A 21,872-nucleotide genomic window follows, 5' to 3' on the forward strand; every position below is an offset into this window, starting at 1 on the left:
AATCTGGTCTGAAATTACTGGATAATTGTCAAAAATAAGATAAAGATGGTTCAGAGTGACTCAAAAGTGTCCAGAAAGACTTGAAACTTGATTTAAAGTACTCCAAAGCTGTACAAAGTAAGATAAAGATGCTCCAACATGACTTAAAATGTGTGAAAAATCAGATAAATATTGGTCTAAAATGACAAAAAAATAAATGTCACAATGAATAATTTCACAATCCGGCCCTCAAAGAGTAAAAATTCCAGAGAAGATATTAACTGCAGATTGTAAATTAGTAAAACTATAAATTTAAAATCATTTCTAGACCATGACAAGTTGTTTGGATCATAAAGTAAAATACTAGATTGTTCATTGTTCTGTTGTAGTTTTGTGTCTCATTTTTGTAATATTTTTTCTGGCTTTTGTTGTTTTTTATCTTTTTTTGTCAGATTTTTGGCGTTTTTTTTTTCATTTTGTGTTTCCTTTTTGTCTCGCTTGTGTTTTTTGTCGTATGTTTTATCATTTTGTTTCGCTTTGTTCGTTGTTTTGAGCATTGTTTTTGTCATTTTGTGTTTCCTTTTGTGTCATTTGTGGTTTTCATCTTATTTTTTTCGTTTTGTGTCTCGCTTTTGTCATTTTTTGCCTTGTGTTATTTGAATTTATGTAATTTTTTCTCATTTTTGTCATTTTTTTGTTGCTTTGTAGCTTTTTGGTCTAATTTTTTGTTTAGTTTCATGTCGTTTTATGTCTCATTTTTGTATTATTTTGTCTTGTTTTTTTGTCTTTTTTTTGTTGTTTTGATCCTCCAGTAAATCCTCCATGGTTCAGTTCCAGGTGACTAAATGTTGTGTTCCTTTGTCGACACTCTGTGATCTGGAAGTTGTAATGTGGAAATGATAAACTGAGGCTGAATGTTGATGAACCTGAATTTATTTTCTTCATAAATTTCAGGTTGTTCATGATGTTTAGTAAAAAGATAATTCCTTAACCCTCCTGTTGTCTTCATTTACAGGCACCAAAAAATATTGTTTCCATGTCTGAAAAAAATCCAAAAATTCAGCAAAAAATTCCCAAATTTCTGAAAATTTGCAAAACCTTCAGGAAGAAAATTCCAACAATTCCTTAAAAGTTTCCCCTTAAAAATTTTGTCTTCAAAAAATCCCCCAAATTTGGTGAGAAAATTCTTGGAAATATTTTCAAAAAATGAATAAAAATCTTCCAAAGTGATTACATATATATATCAATGAAACTTCTAAAAATCAACCAAATCCAGCAAAATTCACTGCATTTTGGTTGATTTTTTTGTGAATGTTCTTCAGAAACGTTTTTAACATTTCTTGTTTTCCACCAAAAAATGTTCAAAGATTTCCCAAAATTGTTGAAAATGTGGACATCAGAAGTTTCACTGTGAAAATATTTATTTTTTCCCACATTTTTAAACTTTAAAATGGGTCAATTTGCCCCGTAGGATGACACAAGGGTTAAATGTGAACATTTCTGCACTAAAACAAAGGAACCATTAGGAGTTGTGGTTATTTGTAGGTTTTTATGCTGTGGTTTTACTGGTTTTACTGGTCCACTGGAGATCAGACTGGGCTGGATGTGGAACCTGAACTAAGATGAGTTGGACTCTCCTGGTCTAGATAATGAATCTGGACGTCTTGTGTTTCTGTCTTCAGGACATCGAGGAGTTCAGCTTCGTCACCCAGCTGGCCGGCCTCACCGACCACCTGTCCGTGGCCATGAGGTTGGCGGTTTCCACCGGAGAGGACGAGCCATAGGACCTCCACCAACGGACCAACACAAATACTGCCAAGAAGAGAAGGAGATGGAGAGTTTACAGACGTGGAGCTGCAGAGGAGGACCACATCAGACCTGGAGCTCTGCAGGACCTGGATCTTCTGGTAAACCACCTCCAGAAGCAGCGGCGCCCCTCGCTGTCCGCTCTAGTGTCCGTCTGGTTTTCTGAGACTCTTCCTTCAGGACATTTAAAGGATGATTTCATGATGAAGACTGGCCTCGTCCACCCTCCTGCTCCCACGTCCATCCAGGAACCTCAACAAGTGTCTTTCTTTTCTAAAAACAACAAACCAGTCTTTTAACGGAGAGAATCCTTTCTATGGCGGCCACCTTTTCTAGGAGTCTGATGCCTGTTTATTACCGTCTGTTTCTAAAAGAGTTGAACAGAGCTGATGTGACGCGTTTACCAGTCGGACGCTCTGCTGATGCATGATGGGAAACGGAGTCAGTTTACATTAGAGCAGCAAACACACACCTGCATGTTCCGCACTAAGGCGTGCACGGCTACACAACAGACACACACCTCAGACGGACGGGTTTCATTGGAGGTTTGTCCTCCGGCGGCCATGTTGGAGGAAGTGACATCATGTGACCCGGCTGATTGGACTTTATCAGACCAATAAATGGTTTAGATCTTCAGCAAACCAACAGCAGGAACCTGGAAGCAGCTCAGCAGGTTTGACTCATTCTGATCCAAACAAAAAATAAAAAAGACATTCTGGTGGAAACGGGAAGTAGTTCGACCAAAGGCCTTCTATGAACCTGGTTTGTTTTCCCACCTAAACTTAACCACACTGAAAATCCAAGTAAACAGTGAGTGAAAAAGGACAGGTTAAAAATAACAGCATGTGGAAAATGACAAGTTAAAAAATGACCAAAAACACAGAATTTAAAACAACATAGATGAAAACGAGAGAGGGAATAACAGCAAAGAGAAAAGGATAAGCTGAAAGTGATAAGTGATATATGGCAGGTGATGAACAGTGAGAGGAAAAAAGTGAGTAAAAAACTGTAAAAAATGTGAGTGAGAATGTGTGAACAAAAAGCGAGAGGAAAACACCGAGTTAAAAACGTGGTATTTTCACTGTTTAAGAAGGAAAAATCTTTTTATTTTTAACTGAACCACTTCACCTGACCACAACCTGTTATGACATGTTATTTTAGAACTGTTTCTGTAGAAGAGAAAGTTCTGTTTCAGAGAACTTTTAATTTTAGTCCCAATTAAGCAACATATAAATGAAAGCGTCATCGGCATAGAAACAAATAAAACAAGTTTCTGGAGGCAAAACAGTGAGTTTAAACGAGTCAGATGAAAAGTATTGATTGTAAAACAGTGAATAATATAAATATATAAATAAATATACAATATGGAGGAGAAAACAGGGACTGAAAAAGTGAAAAACATCAAATCTGAATAAAAACAGTGAGAACAAAACACAGTGAAAAACTAAAAGTCACAGTTAAACTCAAACTCAAGTCACCGATTTTTGTAGTTTTTTTTCAGTCGATTTAAATCAGCCAAACTGATCCTCAACAGAAAATACAACTGAAGTTAAATATTCATGTTTTCAACCTTAAAATATTATTTTTAATATTAATTAATCCTTTCCTGAGAAGATCGAACCTGCTGAGCTGCTGCAGGTGAAGGAGCTTCTACCTGAACATCTGGATGGACCGAAGATGTTGGTTAGCATCCAACCACTGCAGTTAGCAGTCGTCTGATTGGCCAGTCTGTTCCGGAGGTGTCTGATTGGTCAGTGACAGGATGAATCACAGCCATATTGAGAACTGTAAAACCTCACAACGCCGTTAAACATCTGCAGACGACACGAAACCCAACACGGACTCACACCTGTCCCAAAGATGAACACAGGAAGCAGAAACCTGAAGACAGGAAGTGGAGAAAAACTACAAAACTACAAGACTTCATGTGTGTTCAGACTGAAGCAGCTTCAGAGCAGAAACTCCTCAAAATATTCAGTAAATATTCTATTAACTTGAGACAAAATGCAGCTTCCAAAGAAAAACGAAGTTAAAAAACAAATAAAGAAGATTAAATATTTAACACTTTGATGGAACTTCAGAATTTAAACCTCTGATTATTTTACTAAAAGAGTTTGTGGCTGATTAAGGCTAAATTCAGGTGTTTTGTAAAGAATCTGCCCCAGCCCTCTAGTTCTGGCCTTCAGAGGGTTAAAGTTGTTTTATTCCAGGAGTTCATGTCGACAAACTGAGTTCCTAAAGTTCTAAACCAGTCTGAGGACCTGCTGCTTCTAGATCTTTAATGAGGAAACGTTGAAGTCCAGCTGATGTCCATCTGAACACACCTTCAGATTTCTCTCTGAGATGAAACCTTTGGAACGTTACTGATCCTGAACCTGCAGACCATGAAGAAGTCCAACAGAGCTGGAACCATCCGAATAGAGAACCTGCATGTTAGAACCAGAAGATCTTTCATTTGTTCAGCTGAAAGATTAACGAGGAGAAACAAGAAGGCAGAGTTTAATGTTGATGAAATAGAAATCAAGTAGTTGGGTTCTCCTGAAGCTCCTACAAAAGAAAAGTCGGTATAATCGTAGGAGCTTCAGGAAGAACCATCTGGACTTCTCTGGAAGGTTCTTCAGCAAGAACCTCCCAGAGAAGTCCAGATGGTTTCTGACCACAGAAAGCGTCCATGAACCCTTTAAAGACGTTTAGTTGATTTCAAGTCATAAAGTCGTGTTTGATCTAAACAATGTTAGAACTTCTCTGTTAGTTTCTTGGTTCTGTCTGTCAGTAGTGAGGACCTCCTCTCCACTGCATCGTTTTACTGCAACATCTTGCAGTAAAACTTAAATTTAAACATGCTAACACGCTAGCTCCAGACAGTTTGTTCTCCTCAGAGGTTCTTCAGGAATGTCGGAGGTTCAGGTTCTGTTTGTCTTCATGGTCTGATTGATGTTTACAACAGTTTATAGTCACTGAGAGCAGATTTACCATCCGTGTGTGTGTGTGTGTGTGTGTGTGTGTGTGTGTGTGTGTGTGTGTGTGTGTGTGTGTGTGTGTGTGTGTGTGTGTGTGTGTGTGTGTGTGTGTGTGTGTGTGTGTGTGTGTGTGTGTGTGTGTGTGTGTGTGTGTGTGTGTGTTATAATTTATCAGTACAAATGTGCCAGCTGGTGTTTTCTCCACAACAACACAGTGATGATTCTGAAACAGAACAGGTCATTCCATCGAAAACCAACCAGAAACATCTGCTTCTTCATCTCCAGTAACTTCATCAATGATCAGAGTTCTACCAGAACCTCCTCAGAACATCTGGTTCTTCATCTGCAGTAACTTTATCAATGATCAGAGTTCTACCTTCATCCTGAGAATATTTCCAGAGTTCCAGGTCCTTGAAGTCCATAGAGGAGAACGTCCCCTGGAGAAAGTTGTAGAGTAGACCTACCCACAACTGTCCAGTTGTCGGTAGGTCTACTCTAGAACTTTCTCCAGTTGTCGGTAGGTCTACTCTAGAACTTTCTACAGTTGTCGGTAGGTCTACTCTAGAACTTTCTCCAGTTGTCGGTAGGTCTACTCTAGAACTTTCTACAGTTGTCGGTAGGTCTACTCTAGAACTTTCTCCAGTTGTCGGTAGGTCTACTCTAGAACTTTCTACAGTTGTCGGTAGGTCTACTCTAGAACTTTCTCCAGTTGTCGGTAGGTCTACTCTAGAACTTTCTCCAGGGGACGTTCTCCTTTCCTGCTTCCAGTCTTTAAGTCTAGTCTCACTTTGAACATTCCAGGTCCTTGAAGTCCATAGAGGTGGGTCCAGATTTATCACTTTTTAATGGACTTTTTCAGAACGTCATCAGTCCAGCAGATAGAACCATGACATTTAGGAGGAGAAACATCTGAGTTCTGGTAAAAACTGACCCCAGATCAGTTTTCCATCCATCCAGGTGTCTCAGTCTGAAGGTAATCCAGATTTCACCAATTCTGGACAGTTTTTGAGTCACTTTGGACAAAATTTCACATCCTTTTTGGAATAATTTGGGGAAATCCTGAGTCATTTTGGAAGATTTTCATCATTTTTGGACAAATTTGAATCATTTTGGGACAGTTTAGTGTAATTTTTCACACACATCATGATGCTGCCACCGCCGTGTTTCACAGTGAAGCTGTTATATTTCATCCTGTGCTGATGAAGTTCTGAGATTCAGAAATTAAAATATTCACAGTATGAAGGTAACACTCTGCTTTGGACTTATTAAATATGTGCTTCTGTTTCTGATAATCCACCAAAGAAAACTTTAAAAGGTCTTTCTGGGTGAACTTTAATGTTGGGAGGAGGTTGGTCAGAGCTATTAGAGAAACTGGGATCAGCCGCTTGCTTTGATTCCTGATCAGGTTGATTGATTTTCCATGGAATGACCCATCAGCTGTTGGTCATGTATGTTTTTTTCTACATACCTGGCTGCTCTGGCACTCTGTCATGTTATTATGATTATTATGACTAATATATTCTTCTTACCTACGTTTCTGTGTTTTGCCATGTCTTTTTATTACTATTATGATTATTTTAATGTTTTTTATATTCGCTGATCATCACTCGTCTGATCAGGAGATCCAATCTGAGATGTTTGTGTAGATACACTATAAATCAGTAAAACATGAGTGGAGGCGAGACATTAGAACATTCATTTACCCCCAAAGACAAACAGGACGTTTACTTACTGTGCCTGGATTTTATATTTTCCTTCATTAACAGATCAGCACATTTACAGCAAAAATCAATGCATAAAGATCATCGGGATGAAGGAAACTCTGCGTTTGATGCTTAAAGTTTCCTCCAGTATTAGAATTAAATCTAGCAGCAGCGTTTTAAAAACCTCAGATTCATATTTTAAAAGTTGGAATGTGAAGATGATTAATGTCACAGTTTTACTTCTCTTCTGTTTTTCTGGTGGATGTTTTGGATTGAAGGTGAAGATGTTCCAGTTTGTGGGTGTTAAAGGAACAATGATGACTAAATAATAACAGAAAATAGTGTAAAATCTGGTCATAAAAGCTCAGATCAGAACCAGAGGTTGGGTTCAGCGTTCTGTCAGCATGTCATGTGCTAAAGCTTCAGGCTGGTAGTTTTTATAGCAGCTTCTCTGCTTCCTCTCTGCTTTGATTTTCTATCAGTTCATGTTTTTTTATTGATTCTTGTCTTTAAATGAGAAAGTTTGTTGACAGTTTTTCTGTGGATTTTCTTCTGCTTTTCTAAAGAATCCAACTTTCCCTCTCAGCTCTGAGTCTCTGTGTCTTCATTTCATCCTGAGGTTTTTCAAGATCACCACTGAGTGTTTCCTGGTTCCTCTTTTTTTCTGACATTTAATCCGTGAGGGTGAACGTTAAACCCAACAGACGCTCTTTGTGTTTTAAGGACGACATGTTGAGAAGTGAAAGCAGCTCCGAGGATTCCTTCTGCTTTTGACCAACAGGGGAAGACATTAGAGCTAAAAATTTACATTCAGCCTTGTGAAGCGAGCAAAACCCTCAGTCAGATCGATGCTAGAGTCAGATCAGATGAATAAAAAACCACCGGACTGGAAAGGTGACGAATGTTTGGGTCATTTCTAGATAAATTCCAGCCGAGGGGAGAAACCTGAGAGCAGCTCTGGATTCCTTTGTTCTAACGTACAAAAACAACATTTACATGAATAATTAATGAAGTCATGATTAAAATAATAATAATTAAAGTTAATAATGGAGAATCCGTCATGTTTTCTCTCTTCGGCTCATTTTGCTGCCAACATGTGATGAGAAAGAAACTAAATGAGACCCTTTTTTACCTGAATGACATTAAAAGGAAGTAAAAACCTGCAGATCTGAGCTCTAAACATCTTTAGTTCTCAGTTCTGCTTCTGTTGCTCCTGATGGTTCTGTTGGTTCTGTTGCTTCCGTTGGTTCTGTTGCTTCCGTTGGTTCTGTTGCTTCTGTTAGTTCTGTTGATTTTCTGTCAGTCCTGATTTCAACCACAGCAGCTGGAAAAACTCCAATAAAACAAAAATTTTCTCCAGGAGACAAGTAAATGTTGAAGTTTCTTGTAGATCTAAGCAGGAAACTGATCTTAAACACGTTGACAGAACTTCAAATGTTCAAATATGTCCAATAAAGTCCATTAAAGCTGATTTAAAGCTGCATCTTCAGAAACACTTCCAGGTCAGTTTACTCACCCTTCCTGAGCTTTCAGTAGTAAACTGTATGAACTTCATCTGTGACAGAAACTCTGCTGGATGATGAAGTAAAAACCTTAAATTCATGTTATTAAATGCACTTTATTTACTTTATCTCTGACTTTTTTTTGAAGTTGTACTGATCATTAAGAGGAGCTTCGTCATGCTTCAGTAAACCGACTAAACCGTCCAGTTTCAGGGGTTTTCTCACTGAAGCTTCACTGTGACTAAACTCAGTACCAACATGAGTCAGAACCTCGGAGTTCACCTGAACTTTGTCAAGACGACACAGATGTGAATGTTTTAATTTCTAAGCCAACAAAGTTATGAGGCTCAGAAATGGTCTCCTGGAAATAAAACTAAATCTAGTAAACAGAAATGTTGATATTTGGTTAAATTCATCCGTTTCCTCCTCAGTTCAGTTCTTCAGGTTCAATCTTCTGGTTTATCTTTGACTCCTCTGGACTCTATCCCTACCGTCAGGCATGGAGGTGGCGGTTTCATTATACTATCAATTTAACTGACTCAAATCTGAGTCAGAAACACAAAACATTTAGTGGAACGGCACTAGAATTGGTTCAGTTCCACTACTTTTGTTGTCTTTCTGACTTGGTTCTTCAGGTTCTTGATAGGTCTAAGTCAGGACTTTGGGGAGACCAGTCTAGAACCTTCATTCCAGCCTGATGGAACCATTTCTTTACCACGTCTGATGTGTGTTTGGACTCATTGTCTTGTTGAAACATCCAACTGTGTCCAAGATCCACCTTCTGCTGATGGTTTTAGGTTTTCCTGAAGAATGTGGAGGTGATCCTCCTTCTTCATTATTCCATTTACTTTGTGGCAAGCTCCAGTTCCACAGAGCATGATACTGCCACCTCCATGCTTGATGGTAGGTTTGGTGTTCTTGGGGCTAAAAAAAGACCAAAGCAGTCTGAAACCAGTCCTCAAAAAATCCCAAAAAAATGATCAAAACCAGTCATAATACAGTCTGAAGCCAGTTTTAGAAACAGTCTGAATCAATCAATATCAGGACCAAACGCAAATCTAAACTATTCCAACAAATAAAATCCAAGACCCGCCCCAGACCATGTGAAACCAGTCCTCATCCAGGACCAGATCCAAAGTAAAATAAATCCTAAACCAACTTTAAATCACATCCAAAACCAGGAGAACCAAGACTGGAACCAAACATAAACCAGTCCCAGGAAAGTCCAGAACCAGTCCAACATCCAGTCTGAAACCAGTCCAGAAGTTCTTCTAGAAAGCCCCAGAGCATGATACTGCCACCTCTATGCTGGATGGTAGGTTTGGTGTTCTTGGGGATTAAGGCCTCACCTTCAGTTTTTATTCCATCTGACCTCAGAACTTTCCTCCAGAACCTTTTCTTTGTCCATGTGATGAGTGGAGCTTTAAGGTTCTGCTACTAGAGGAAGAACTTCCTTCTTCATGGATCCTCTAGAACCCTGTGGACACTGACAGCTGTGTTCCAGCAGCTTCTCAATCATCCAGATCTGCTTTCTGGTGATTCCTGGTTGACTCTTGACCATCCTGACCAATCGTCTCTCAGCAGCAGGTGGTAGTTTGAGTTCTGCCTGTGGAACATTGAAAACTCTGAATGTTTTGGTCTCAGCTGAGTCGGTCCAGGAGAACCAGAACCAGGAGGAGGAAGGTTCTGGTTTTAGAGAACCTTTAACTGACACATTTAGAAAAAAAGTGATTCAGATGAAATATGATAATTTTAACATCAGATCTGGTTCATTTTCATGACATTTAATACATCCAAGGTCCTTCATAAAGTTAAATGCTGCAGTTTTTTCTGTTTTTACGGTTCTCAGCTCTGACTTTTGCTGGAATTTGGACTGTTTTTACAAGATAACCTGATTTTCACTCCTACAGATGAGTTCAGGGGGTTTATAAATGCAGCAGGTAGAAATAAACTGGATTCATCTTTAATAAAAATTAAAACATGTCATAATATCTCAGCTTATAATGAATCTGTCTCTGTCAGTCAGACATGAAACACATCATCATCATCATCACCATCACCATCAACATCATCATCATCATCATCACCATCACCATCACCATCACCACCACCACCATCATCACCATCACCATCATCACCATAAACACCACCACCATCATCACCATCATCACCACCATCATCATCGTCATCATCATCATCATCACCATCACCATTGTCACCGTCATCATCATCGTCATCGTCATCATCACCGTCATGGTCACCGTCATCATCATCATCATCACCATCATCGCCATCACCATCATCACCATCATCACCGTCACCATCGTCACCGTCATCGTCACCATCATCATCTACACCATCATCACCACCGTCACCATCATCACCATCATCATCATCATCACCATCATCATCATCATCATTATCAACACCATCATCATCATCATCATCACCACCGTCATCGTCATCACCATCACCATTACCACCATCATCATCATTGTCATCGTCATCGTCACCGTCATCATCATCATCACCATCATCATCACCACCGTTATCATCATCACCATCATCACCATCAACATCATCATCATCGTCGCCATCATCATCATTATCATCATGTCATCATCACCACCACCACCATCATCATCATCATCACCATCATCATCATCATCGCCACCATCATCACCACCATCATCATCATCACCATCATCATCATCCTCACCATAATCATCATCATCATCACCACCATCATCACCATCAACATCATCATCATCGTCGCCATCATCATCATTATCATCATGTCATCATCACCACCACCACCATCATCATCATCATCACCATCATCATCATCATCGCCACCATCATCACCACCATCATCATCATCACCATCATCATCATCCTCACCATAATCATCATCATCATCACCACCATCATCATCATCACCACCATCATCATCATCACCACCATCACCATCATCATCACAGGATCTGTTGTTTCATTGGGTAAAATCCCTTCAGGAATCCCCGGCTGGTTTTCCTGCTCAGGAGTCCAGTTGACTCATCAGTGATTCTCCCAGAAACTCCAGAACCTCTGCTGGCTCATTCTCTGGAACTTTACGGTTCATCTGGGAGTTTCCTGTCTTTGTTGTTTATTCAGTTTAATTAAAGTCTGTAATTATTAAACCACACAGAGATCAGTCAGTTCAGAGAGAATCGAGGGAATATGTTAGCTTTATTTATGTTATTCATTTTGAGAATTTTATGTTTTAAACTTGATTTCTTAATTTTTTATTTTTTTTTTTTAATTTCCCCATTAAACAACCTGAGATGCCATTTTAAAGGTTCGGTATCTCCAGAAATAAATAAACCAACGTCCATAACATGTGGTGAGATCAGACAGAACAGTTTAACCAGATCAGAATGATGGGATGGATCCAGCAGAGGATAAAAGTTTAATTATTGGACCTGAAGATGGAAGAAAGTTTAAAACCTCCAACCCAGGCTGGTCTAGTGTCTCCATAGAGTTCCTGTCAGTGTATATCTATGGATGGATCCATACTTCTACTAAAATACAGTCTCTGGTCCACATTTCTCCAACTGTTGAGGCTCTAACATCAGTAGAACCTGATGTGTTAGAGTTGGACCAGACAAGGTTCCAGTTTTTAGATGTTTAGACTAAATGTTGATGTGGACTCATTGGTAGGAACCAGAACCTGGAGTTCATAGAGGTCTAGATGTTCATAGAGGTCTAGATGTTCATAGAGGTCTGGATGTTCATGGAGGTCTAGATGTTCATAGGGGTCTAGATGTTGGAGGTAGATGAACAGAGTTACAAGATGCTTCATATTGATTCATGTTTAATTTAACAACATCTGAGGTTGATTTTACTGAATGTTTTCGTTCAGATACTAGAATGACTTCTGTGTTTTTTGAGGGTGAATGTAAAAAAATTCCAGGTGTGAACACATGATACTCTCAAAATTCAACCAAAATATTTGATTCAACTCAGTTTTGGTCCCATAAAGTATGGTATATATGATGATGAGAGCATCTGTTTGTCACTTAAACATCTTTATTCAGGCAGTTTTGCACAGTTTATTCGTGGTTTTGCTGAGTTGTGGATCTGTGAATCGTATAAATACCAAAGGTCCATGATGTCAGAATAAAACCCACCATGTGAGTTTCGTTGTAGGAGGTAATCAAAGCGAAACTACATCAGCAATGAAGAACTTCCTCATTCTCCGTGTTTATCTGAGAGCCTGTTTAGAGAACTGAAATTAATGTAATGTACAAACACATTAAAATAGAATCTCCCTGCACTGGTAAAACCCCTCAGATAGATAACGACAGAAACCCAGACGTCATGGAGGCTGGTTCCTCTTCAGCTGGCTTAAATACGAGGCCATCAGACGAACCCAGCAAAGTTTAACTGAACTGAACCAGAATCAGGATGTCTGCAGCTCGTTTCAGTCTGTCGCTGGTTGTGCTGCTGCTGGTCGCCGTCGTTCTGACTGAAGGTAAGAAGCTTCAATCAGCTCCGATTTATCAATAATAATCACAATAATTAACTGTTAGATCAGCTTCTACAGCACCATGAATCCTCTGAATGTTACATCGATAGGAAGGAGTCAGCATGTGAAATATTCAGTAAAACATATTATTATTCAGTATTTAACAGACTTTTTAGATCATTGATGCATCAGATGATTCTGTGTGATCAGAAACCAGACTCAGAGATAAATACGCCTCAAATAAACGTTATTTATGCAGCATTTTTACTAAACTAACCTTCAAAATGTTTTACTAAATTAGATAAAAATTCTATAAAATGAAAAGAGATGCATCTTAAATGATTAAAAAAAATGCCAAAATGACTCAAAATAGTCCAAAATGACTACATGGTTACAGTGACGTCGTGCCGCTATCTGGCAATGATACAGAAATCTTTAACCAATCCGTGGATCCAGACTATAAGCTGCATCACTGCCAGAATCTAATCACTTGGTCCTTGTGTCATTTCTGACCTTCCCTGATAATTTCATCCAAATCCGTTGATTCAGTTTTGAGGAATGTTGCTAACAGACAGACAGACAGACAGAACAACACTGATTGTCACATAACTCCGCTACGTTCCTTGGTGGAGTAATAATGTGAATTTTAAAGGAAAGAAAACTGGAGGTTGTGTAGATCAACATCATCTTGAAGACGTTCCACTTCCTATCCAAGGTGGGAGGTGGAACGTCTTCTAGAACCCACAAGACTTCTCTTGTAGGTTCTAGAAGATGGTCTTGTGGTCCTTGTGTCATTTCTCACCTTCCCTGAAAATTTTATCCAAATCCGTTTTTGAGTAATGTTGCATACAGACAGACTTACGCCAATCGTCACCTAACTAGAATCATTACACAGAAATATTCTTTATTTCTTATCCTCAAAGAAAGTCAGAACCATTAAAGCTGCTGACTGAACTGTTTATTAATCACACAGATTATGATTTACAACCTAAAATGATATTTCGTGCAGCTTTAAAGGCTCATAGTGCAGAAAACATCTTAAAGGTTCAGACCATTAAAGCTGCACTATGGAGGAGTTCTCATAAACGATGCATCAAATGTTTAAATAAAAGACGTGACTCGTTGTGGTGAAAACACTAAAAATATGACTGTATTATTATAAATAAAGCTGCAAACGATGGATTTAATGCTAACGTGGAAGATTAAAGTAGTAAATCATGTTTACGTTTATTCAGCTTTAAGGAGCTTTTAGTGTTTTAACTGGTTTAGTTTTGTTTTTACAGAAAAGAGCTGAAAGGAAGATTAATGTTGGACTGAATGATAAATATTTATTGTTATGTTCATGAAACACTTTATTTCTTTAAATCTGATGTTTTTATTCCATGTGAACAGCTGAGCTATAAAACAGACTCATTGTTAGTTTGCTGATTTTTTAATAAAGTGTTTTTTCTGCAGGTCTGCGCGGCGCCGGTCCAAAGAAATGCTGCTTCCGCTTCAACGAGAAGCCGATTCCCAAAGACAGGGTGGTGGGCTACGATAAGACGAGCCAGCGCTGCTCCCAGTCAGCCGTCCTGTAAGTCTTCATTTAACCTGCTACTAGAGCCGCTAACATGCTATGTGAAGACGAGCCAGCGCTGCTCCCAGTCAGTCGTCAAGTAGGTCTTCATTTAATCTGCTGCTGGAGCTGCTAACATGCTAGCATGCTAACATATCATCATTTTAATGTGCTACCATGCTATTATTCTAACGTGCTAACATGCTATCATTCTAACATGCTAACATTTTATCATTCTGACACGCTGTCATGCTAACATGCCATCATTCTAATGTTCTAGAATGCTGTCATTCTACCATGCTAATGTGTTATCGTGCTAATGTGGTATTATGCTACCATTCTAGCATGCTATCGTAATAATTTGCTAATGTGCTAACATGCTATCATTCTAACGTTCTAGCATGCTGTCATTCTACCATGCTATCTTGCTAACATGCTAATGTGCTGCTGTCTCTGCAGGCTGAACACCGTCGCTAACCGCCAGCTGTGCGTCCGACCTGCAGCTGATTGGGTGAAGGAGCTCATCAGATACCTGGACGCCAAATCCATCCCAGGAAACGCCTCCAACCTGTAACCATGGCGACAACAGACCAGGTTACAGCTCCACCGGGTGTTCTGATGCTACAACCGTCCAGACTGTAACCAAACTGCAGCTCTGCATCTAAAATATTCACGTTTATTTTTACATAAATCAGCTGGAAGGAGTTTATCTGCCGGAAAAGAACATTTATTTTAGAGAGTTTCAGGATTCTTCAAGAACATTTAGTTTAGAATGTTTCAGGATTCTTAAAGCAGATTCCTGTGTTTCTGAGTACCAGGAGGTTTTATTAATACAACACTTTGACCACCGACACTGTGAAGGAGTTTAAATGGAACTGACTGCTACAGAATAAGCTAACAGGCTAAAGTGTTTCTGCTCTGGGGCCTCTTTGTCTGAAGCTAAATAATTGTGTGTTTTTATTTTCAGTCAGGTTTTAAAGTCATTGTTTCGGAGAAGAAACCCAATCAGAGAAAATAATTTATTTCTGTTTGCTTTTGCTGCTAATTTGATCATTTCAAATAAAAGCGAGACGTCAGCTTCTGACCGTGTGGTTTCATGTGTAGCTGCTCATTTACTGATGTTTAACTCTTTATTATTATCTTCAGAGAGAAACTGTGAAATTAAAGCATTTATTGATCTTGATCTGTTTAAAAACCTCTGAGACATAAACTGATCATTTTAAGCTGAACTCCTTTAATTTCTAATCAAAGGTTCAGTTATTCAGGATGAAAACACACTTTACAGCTGTTTCACTACCTCTAAGGATTGACCGCTAATCCTTGCTAACATCTGTGTGACCATTAGCTTCTACAGGCTAATATTGACATCTACAGGCTAGTAACAGCTTATACTAGCCTTTTTTTAGTATCTACAGGCTAATATTAGCGTCTACTAGCCTCTATTAGCCTCTACAGGCTAATATTAGCCAGAGTTAGCGAACTATAAGTTCATAATTACAGCATTGAGTCCAGAAAGCGTTCAGTCAGATGTTTGAACATTTCAGTATTAAGAGATGAATTCCACATAAATATGTAATTATTGAGAGGAAGTAAAACTACAAATCAGAGTGAGAGGAGAAGCGGCACTAATGCTACGCTACCGAGACACATTTAACTAAATACAAGTCAATGGTTTTTATTCTGTCAGAAATTAAACCGTCTATGTCTGAGTTTGTTTCACCACATAAATATGACGAAGCTTCAATCTGACATTACTCTGTCTGAACGAAAGGAGCAAAGCTGCTACTTTTACAAGCTAACTAGCTAGATGCTAACTAGCTGGAAGCTAACTAGAATTTGTGAGCTGAGTAGCATCTCATAAGTGATGTTATGTGGCTGGCCTACGTTTCAATGATATATTTAGATGAACTAAAAAGTAGAAACTTAAACTAGAAATATGTGATTTTAAGGATAAAGAAAAAGATTAAGGACTTTTTAAAATACAGCAACACTGTGACAGCACATATTACACTGTAGCATGTTATACTATAACATACTGTAATATAACATGTTATACTATAACATAAATTCATATAGAATTTCCTTTGGGATTAATAAAGTATCTATCTATCTATCTATCTATCTATCTATCTATCTATCTATCTATCTATCTATCTATCTATCTATCTATCTATCCATCCATCCATCCATCCATCCATCCATCCATCCATCCATCCATCCATCCATCCATCCATCCATCCATCCATAATATAACATTATACTATAACATACTATATAGTATAAAATACTACAGTATACTACACTGTGACACAGATTTTGTATTCTGCTGTTTTTCTCAACCATCGGCTTGTTGAAGCTTCAACTCTTTATTCCAAACCTGGTTTGTTGCCATAGATACAGTTAATTATTGTTATTATTTAATAACCATATAATAGTCTATGTTAATAACACTCAGCGCTCCAGGAGGACATCTAGTGGTCATTAACAGGAAGTACAAACGAGACGTGTTGATTGGTGCTTGGATAGTTCTAGATTTGATTCTCCACATTCCTGTTGAGCTACGCTAGATGGTTGTATGGGTTCTACTGGACACAACAACAATAATAATAATAATAACTATAATAATAGCAATAATGGTAATAATAATAATAATAATAATAATAATAATAATAATAATAATAATAATAATAATAATAATAACAATAACTATAATAAGAAAAATAATGACAATAATAATAATAATAATAATAATAATAATAATAATAATAATAATAACAATAATAATTATAATAATAATAATAATAATAATAACAACAACAACAACAATAATAGTAATAATAATAATAATTAAAGACCGTTTTTCTTATCTGCCATGTCTGTGTAACCCTCTATACTCTACACTAATGTTCTGTGTTCTGAAACATGTAATCAGTGCTGCTACATACATGAAATGTTCTAGAAACACACACTGACGTCATTCCACATGGCGCAAACACACATATCATGGATGTTCTGGGCTTCAGGTGATTGGTTGACGTGTCACGTGAGTCACGTGACGTTCAAAACAGTTAAGAGCGTCAACGTCACGAGTCACGTGACCAAGCCACGCCCCCCGGCACAGTGGGCTACATAGTAGCTTCATGAGCTACTGCGCATGTGTCAGAGGCTCATCACTCGGAGGTCGATTAGCAGGGCTGCGGTCTGAAGGCGGCTCTGTGCTCTGGTGATCGAGTCTGTTTAGCAGCGGCTGCGTGTTGTTAGCTCCACGTTAGCCCACTTAAACCCGGACTAGTTTAGTTATTAACCTCCTAAACCCGGACTAGTTTAGTTATTAACAAGTTTACTAATCAGTGATGGCGGGAGACTCGGTGAAGCTGTCCAAGAACCTGCTACGGATGAAGGTGAGTTTAAACAACCGTGAGCATCGACTGTTAGCATCACAGTGTTAGCATCACAGCGTTAGCATCAGAGATGTGGAGGAGCTCCCTGTAAATCCTTAAACCAGTTTACTGTAAATGTAAACCAGTAGCTGCTGGTCTGTGTGTCTGAAACCAGTTTATTTTAGATTTAAACCAGTAGCTGCTGGTCTGTGTGTCTGAAACCAGTTTATTTTAGATTTAAACCAGTAGCTGCTGGTCTGTGTGTCTGAAACCAGTTTATTTTAGATTTAAACCAGTAGCTGCTGGTCTGTGTGTCTGAAACCAATTTATTTTAGATTTAAACCAGTAGCTACTGGTCTGTGTGTCTGAAACCAGTTTATTTTAGATTTAAACCAGTAGCTACTGGTCTGTGTGTCTGAAACCAGTTTATTTTAGATTTAAACCAGATCAGTCTGAGCGGTTCCTGGTTCAAATCCTGTGTCTGTTCCTCCAGTTCATGCAGAGAGGTTTGGACGCTGAGACCAAGAAGCAGTTAGAGGAGGACGAGAAGAGGATCATCAGTGATGAGCACTGGTTCCTGGACCTGCCGGAGCTCAGAGCCAGAGAGTAGGAACACGTTTCTATTAACCACAATGTAAACACAACGTTTCTATTAACCAGAATGTAAACACAACGTTTCTATTAACCAGAATATAAACACAACTTTTCTATTAACCACAATGTAAACACGTTTCTATTAACCAGAATATACACACGTTTCTATTAACCAAAATATAAACACAACGTTTCTATTAACCAAAATATAAACACAACGTTTCTATTAACCAGAATATAAACACAACGTTTCTATTAACCAGAATATAAACACAATGTTTCGATTAACCAGAATGTAAACACAACGTTTCTATTAACCACAATGTAAACACAATGTTTCTATTAACCACAATGTAAACACAATGTTTCTATTAACCACAATGTAAACACGTTTCTATTAACCACAATATAAACACAACGTTTCTATTAACCACAATGTAAACGCAACTTTTCTATTAACCACAATATAAACACAACGTTTCTATTAACCACAATGTAAACACAACGTTTCTATTAACCACAATGAAAACACAACGTTTCTATGAACCACAATGTAAACACAACGTTTCTATTAACCACAATGTAAACACAACGTTTCTATTAACCACAATGAAAACACAACGTTTCTATGAACCACAATGTAAACACAACGTTTCTATTAACCACAATATAAACACGTTTCTATTAACCACAATGTAAACACAACGTTTCTATTAACCACAATGTAAACACAACGTTTCTATGAACCACAATGTAAACACAACGTTTCTATTAACCACAATATAAACACGTTTCTATTAACCACAATATAAACACAACGTTTCTATTAACCACAATATAAACACATCATTTCCATTAACCACAATATGAACCCAACGTTTCTATTAACCACAATGTAAACACAACGTTTCTATTAACCACAATATAAACACAACGTTTCTATTAACCACAATATAAACACAACGTTTCTATTAACCACAATGTAAACACAACGTTTCTATTAACCACAATGTAAACACAACGTTTCTATTAACCAGAATGTAAACACAACGTTTCTATTAACCACAATATAAACACGTTTCTATTAACCACAATATAAACACAACGTTTCTATTAACCACAATGTAAACACAACGTTTCTATTAACCACAATGTAAACACAATGTTTCTATTAACCACAATGTAAACACAATGTTTCTATTAACCACAATGTAAACACAACGTTTCTATTAACCACAATGTAAACACAACGTTTCTATTAACCACAATGTAAACACGTTTCTATTAACCACAATATAAACACAACGTTTCTATTAACCACAATGTAAACGCAACTTTTCTATTAACCACAATGTAAACACAACGTTTCTATTAACCACAATGAAAACACAACGTTTCTATGAACCACAATGTAAACACAACGTTTCTATTAACCACAATATAAACACGTTTCTATTAACCACAATGTAAACACAACGTTTCTATTAACCACAATGTAAACACAATGTTTCTATGAACCACAATGTAAACACAACGTTTCTATTAACCACAATATAAACACGTTTCTATTAACCACAATATAAACACAACGTTTCTATTAACCACAATATAAACACATCATTTCCATTAACCACAATATGAACACAACGTTTCTATTAACCACAATGTAAACACAACGTTTCTATTAACCACAATATAAACACAACGTTTCTATTAACCACAATATAAACACGTTTCTATTAACCACAGTGTAAACACAACGTTTCTATTAACCACAATGTAAATACAACGTTTCTATTAACCACAATGTAAACACAACGTTTCTATTAACCACAATATGAACGCGTTTCTATTAACCACAATATAAACACAACGTTTCTATTAACCACAATGTAAACACAACGTTTCTATTAACCACAATATAAACACAACATTTCTATTAACCACAATATAAACACAACGTTTCTATTAACCACAATATAAACACGTTTCTATTAACCACAGTGTAAACACAACGTTTCTTTTAACCACAATGTAAACACGTTTCTATTAACCACAATGTAAACACAACGTTTCGATGAACCACAATGTAAATACAAGGTTTCTATTAACCACAATGTAAACACAACGTTTCTATTAACCACAATATAAACACAACGTTTCTATTAACCACAATATAAACACAACGTTTCTATTAACCAGAATATAAACACATCGTTTCTATTAACCACAATATAAACACAACATTTCTATTAACCACAATGTAAACACAACGTTTCTATTAACCACAATATTAACACGTTTCTATTAACCACAATATAAACACAAAATTTCTATTAACCAGAATGTAAACACAACGTTTCTATTAACCACAGTGTAAACACGTTTCTATTAACCACAATGTAAATACAACGTTTCTATTAACCACAATGTAAACACAACGTTTCTATTAACCACAATGTAAACACAACGTTTCTATTAACCACAGTATTAACACAACGTTTCTATTAACCACAATGTAAACACAACGTTTCTATTAACCAAAATATAAACACAACGTTTCTATTAACCAAAATATAAACACAACGTTTCTATTAACCAGAATGTAAACACAACGTTTCTATTAACCAGAATATTAACACAACTTTTCTATTAACCACAATGTAAACACGTTTCTATTAACCAGAATATACACACAACGTTTCTATTAACCAAAATATAAACACAACGTTTCTATTAACCAGAATATAAACACAACGTTTCTATTAACCAGAATATAAACACAACGTTTCTATTAACCAGAATGTAAACACAACGTTTCTATTAACCACAATGTAAACACAACGTTTCTATTAACCACAATGTAAACACAACGTTTCTATTAACCACAATGTAAACACAACGTTTCTATTAACCACAATGTAAACACAACGTTTCTATTAACCACAATGTAAACACAACTTTTCTATTAACCACAATGTAAACACAACGTTTCTATTAACCACAATGTAAACACAACGTTTCTATTAACCACAATGTAAACACAACGTTTCTATTAACCACAATGTAAACACAACGTTTCTATTAACCACAATGTAAACACAACGTTTCTATTAACCACAATGTAAACACAACGTTTCTATTAACCAGAATGTAAACACAACGTTTCTATTAACCACAATATAAACACGTTTCTATTAACCACAATATAAACACAACGTTTCTATTAACCACAATGTAAACACAACGTTTCTATTAACCACAATGTAAACACAATTTTTCTATTAACCACAATGTAAACACAATGTTTCTATTAACCACAATGTAAACACAACGTTTCTATTAACCACAATGTAAACACGTTTCTATGAACCACAATGTAAACACAACGTTTCTATTAACCACAATATAAACACGTTTCTATTAACCACAATATAAACACAACGTTTCTATTAACCACAATATAAACACATCATTTCCATTAACCACAATATGAACACAACGTTTCTATTAACCACAATGTAAACACAACGTTTCTATTAACCACAATATAAACACAACGTTTCTATTAACCACAATATAAACACAACGTTTCTATTAACCACAGTGTAAACACAACGTTTCTATTAACCACAATGTAAATACAACGTTTCCATTAACCACAATGTAAACACAACGTTTCTATTAACCAGAATATAAACATGTTTCTAGTAACCACAATATAAACACAATGTTTCTATTAACCAGAATATAAACACGTTTCTAGTAACCACAATATAAACAAAACGTTTCTATTAACCACAATATAAACACGTTTCTATTAACCGCAATGTAAACACATTTCTATTAACCACAATGTAAACACAACGTTTCTATTAACCAGAAT

General features: G+C 37.0%; 2 protein-coding genes across 3 annotated transcripts in view; both read left to right on the forward strand.

Annotated features, from left to right (window-relative positions):
- The window catches only part of smpd3 (sphingomyelin phosphodiesterase 3), a 52,509-nt gene extending 45,476 nt beyond the window's left edge, over positions 1–7,033 (forward strand). For both annotated transcript variants that reach the window (XM_055009080.1, XM_023295354.3), the window contains one exon: positions 1,662–7,033. In XM_055009080.1, the coding sequence (XP_054865055.1) occupies positions 1,662–1,763 (102 nt within the window). In that variant the 3' untranslated portion in view covers positions 1,764–7,033. The remainder of the gene's footprint in view (positions 1–1,661) is intronic.
- A 5,273-nt stretch (positions 7,034–12,306) lies between these two features.
- LOC111585760 (C-C motif chemokine 4-like) lies at positions 12,307–15,093 on the forward strand. Its single transcript, XM_023295356.3, has 3 exons — positions 12,307–12,463; positions 13,913–14,030; positions 14,472–15,093. The coding sequence occupies exons 1-3, from the start codon at positions 12,397–12,399 to the stop codon at positions 14,584–14,586; spliced, it is 300 nt and encodes a 99-aa protein (XP_023151124.2). The 5' UTR covers positions 12,307–12,396; the 3' UTR covers positions 14,587–15,093.
- Positions 15,094–21,872: the final 6,779 nt, after the last annotated feature.

Source organism: Amphiprion ocellaris, chromosome 3 (assembly GCF_022539595.1).
Source record: "Amphiprion ocellaris isolate individual 3 ecotype Okinawa chromosome 3, ASM2253959v1, whole genome shotgun sequence".
NCBI lineage: Eukaryota > Metazoa > Chordata > Actinopteri > Pomacentridae > Amphiprion > Amphiprion ocellaris.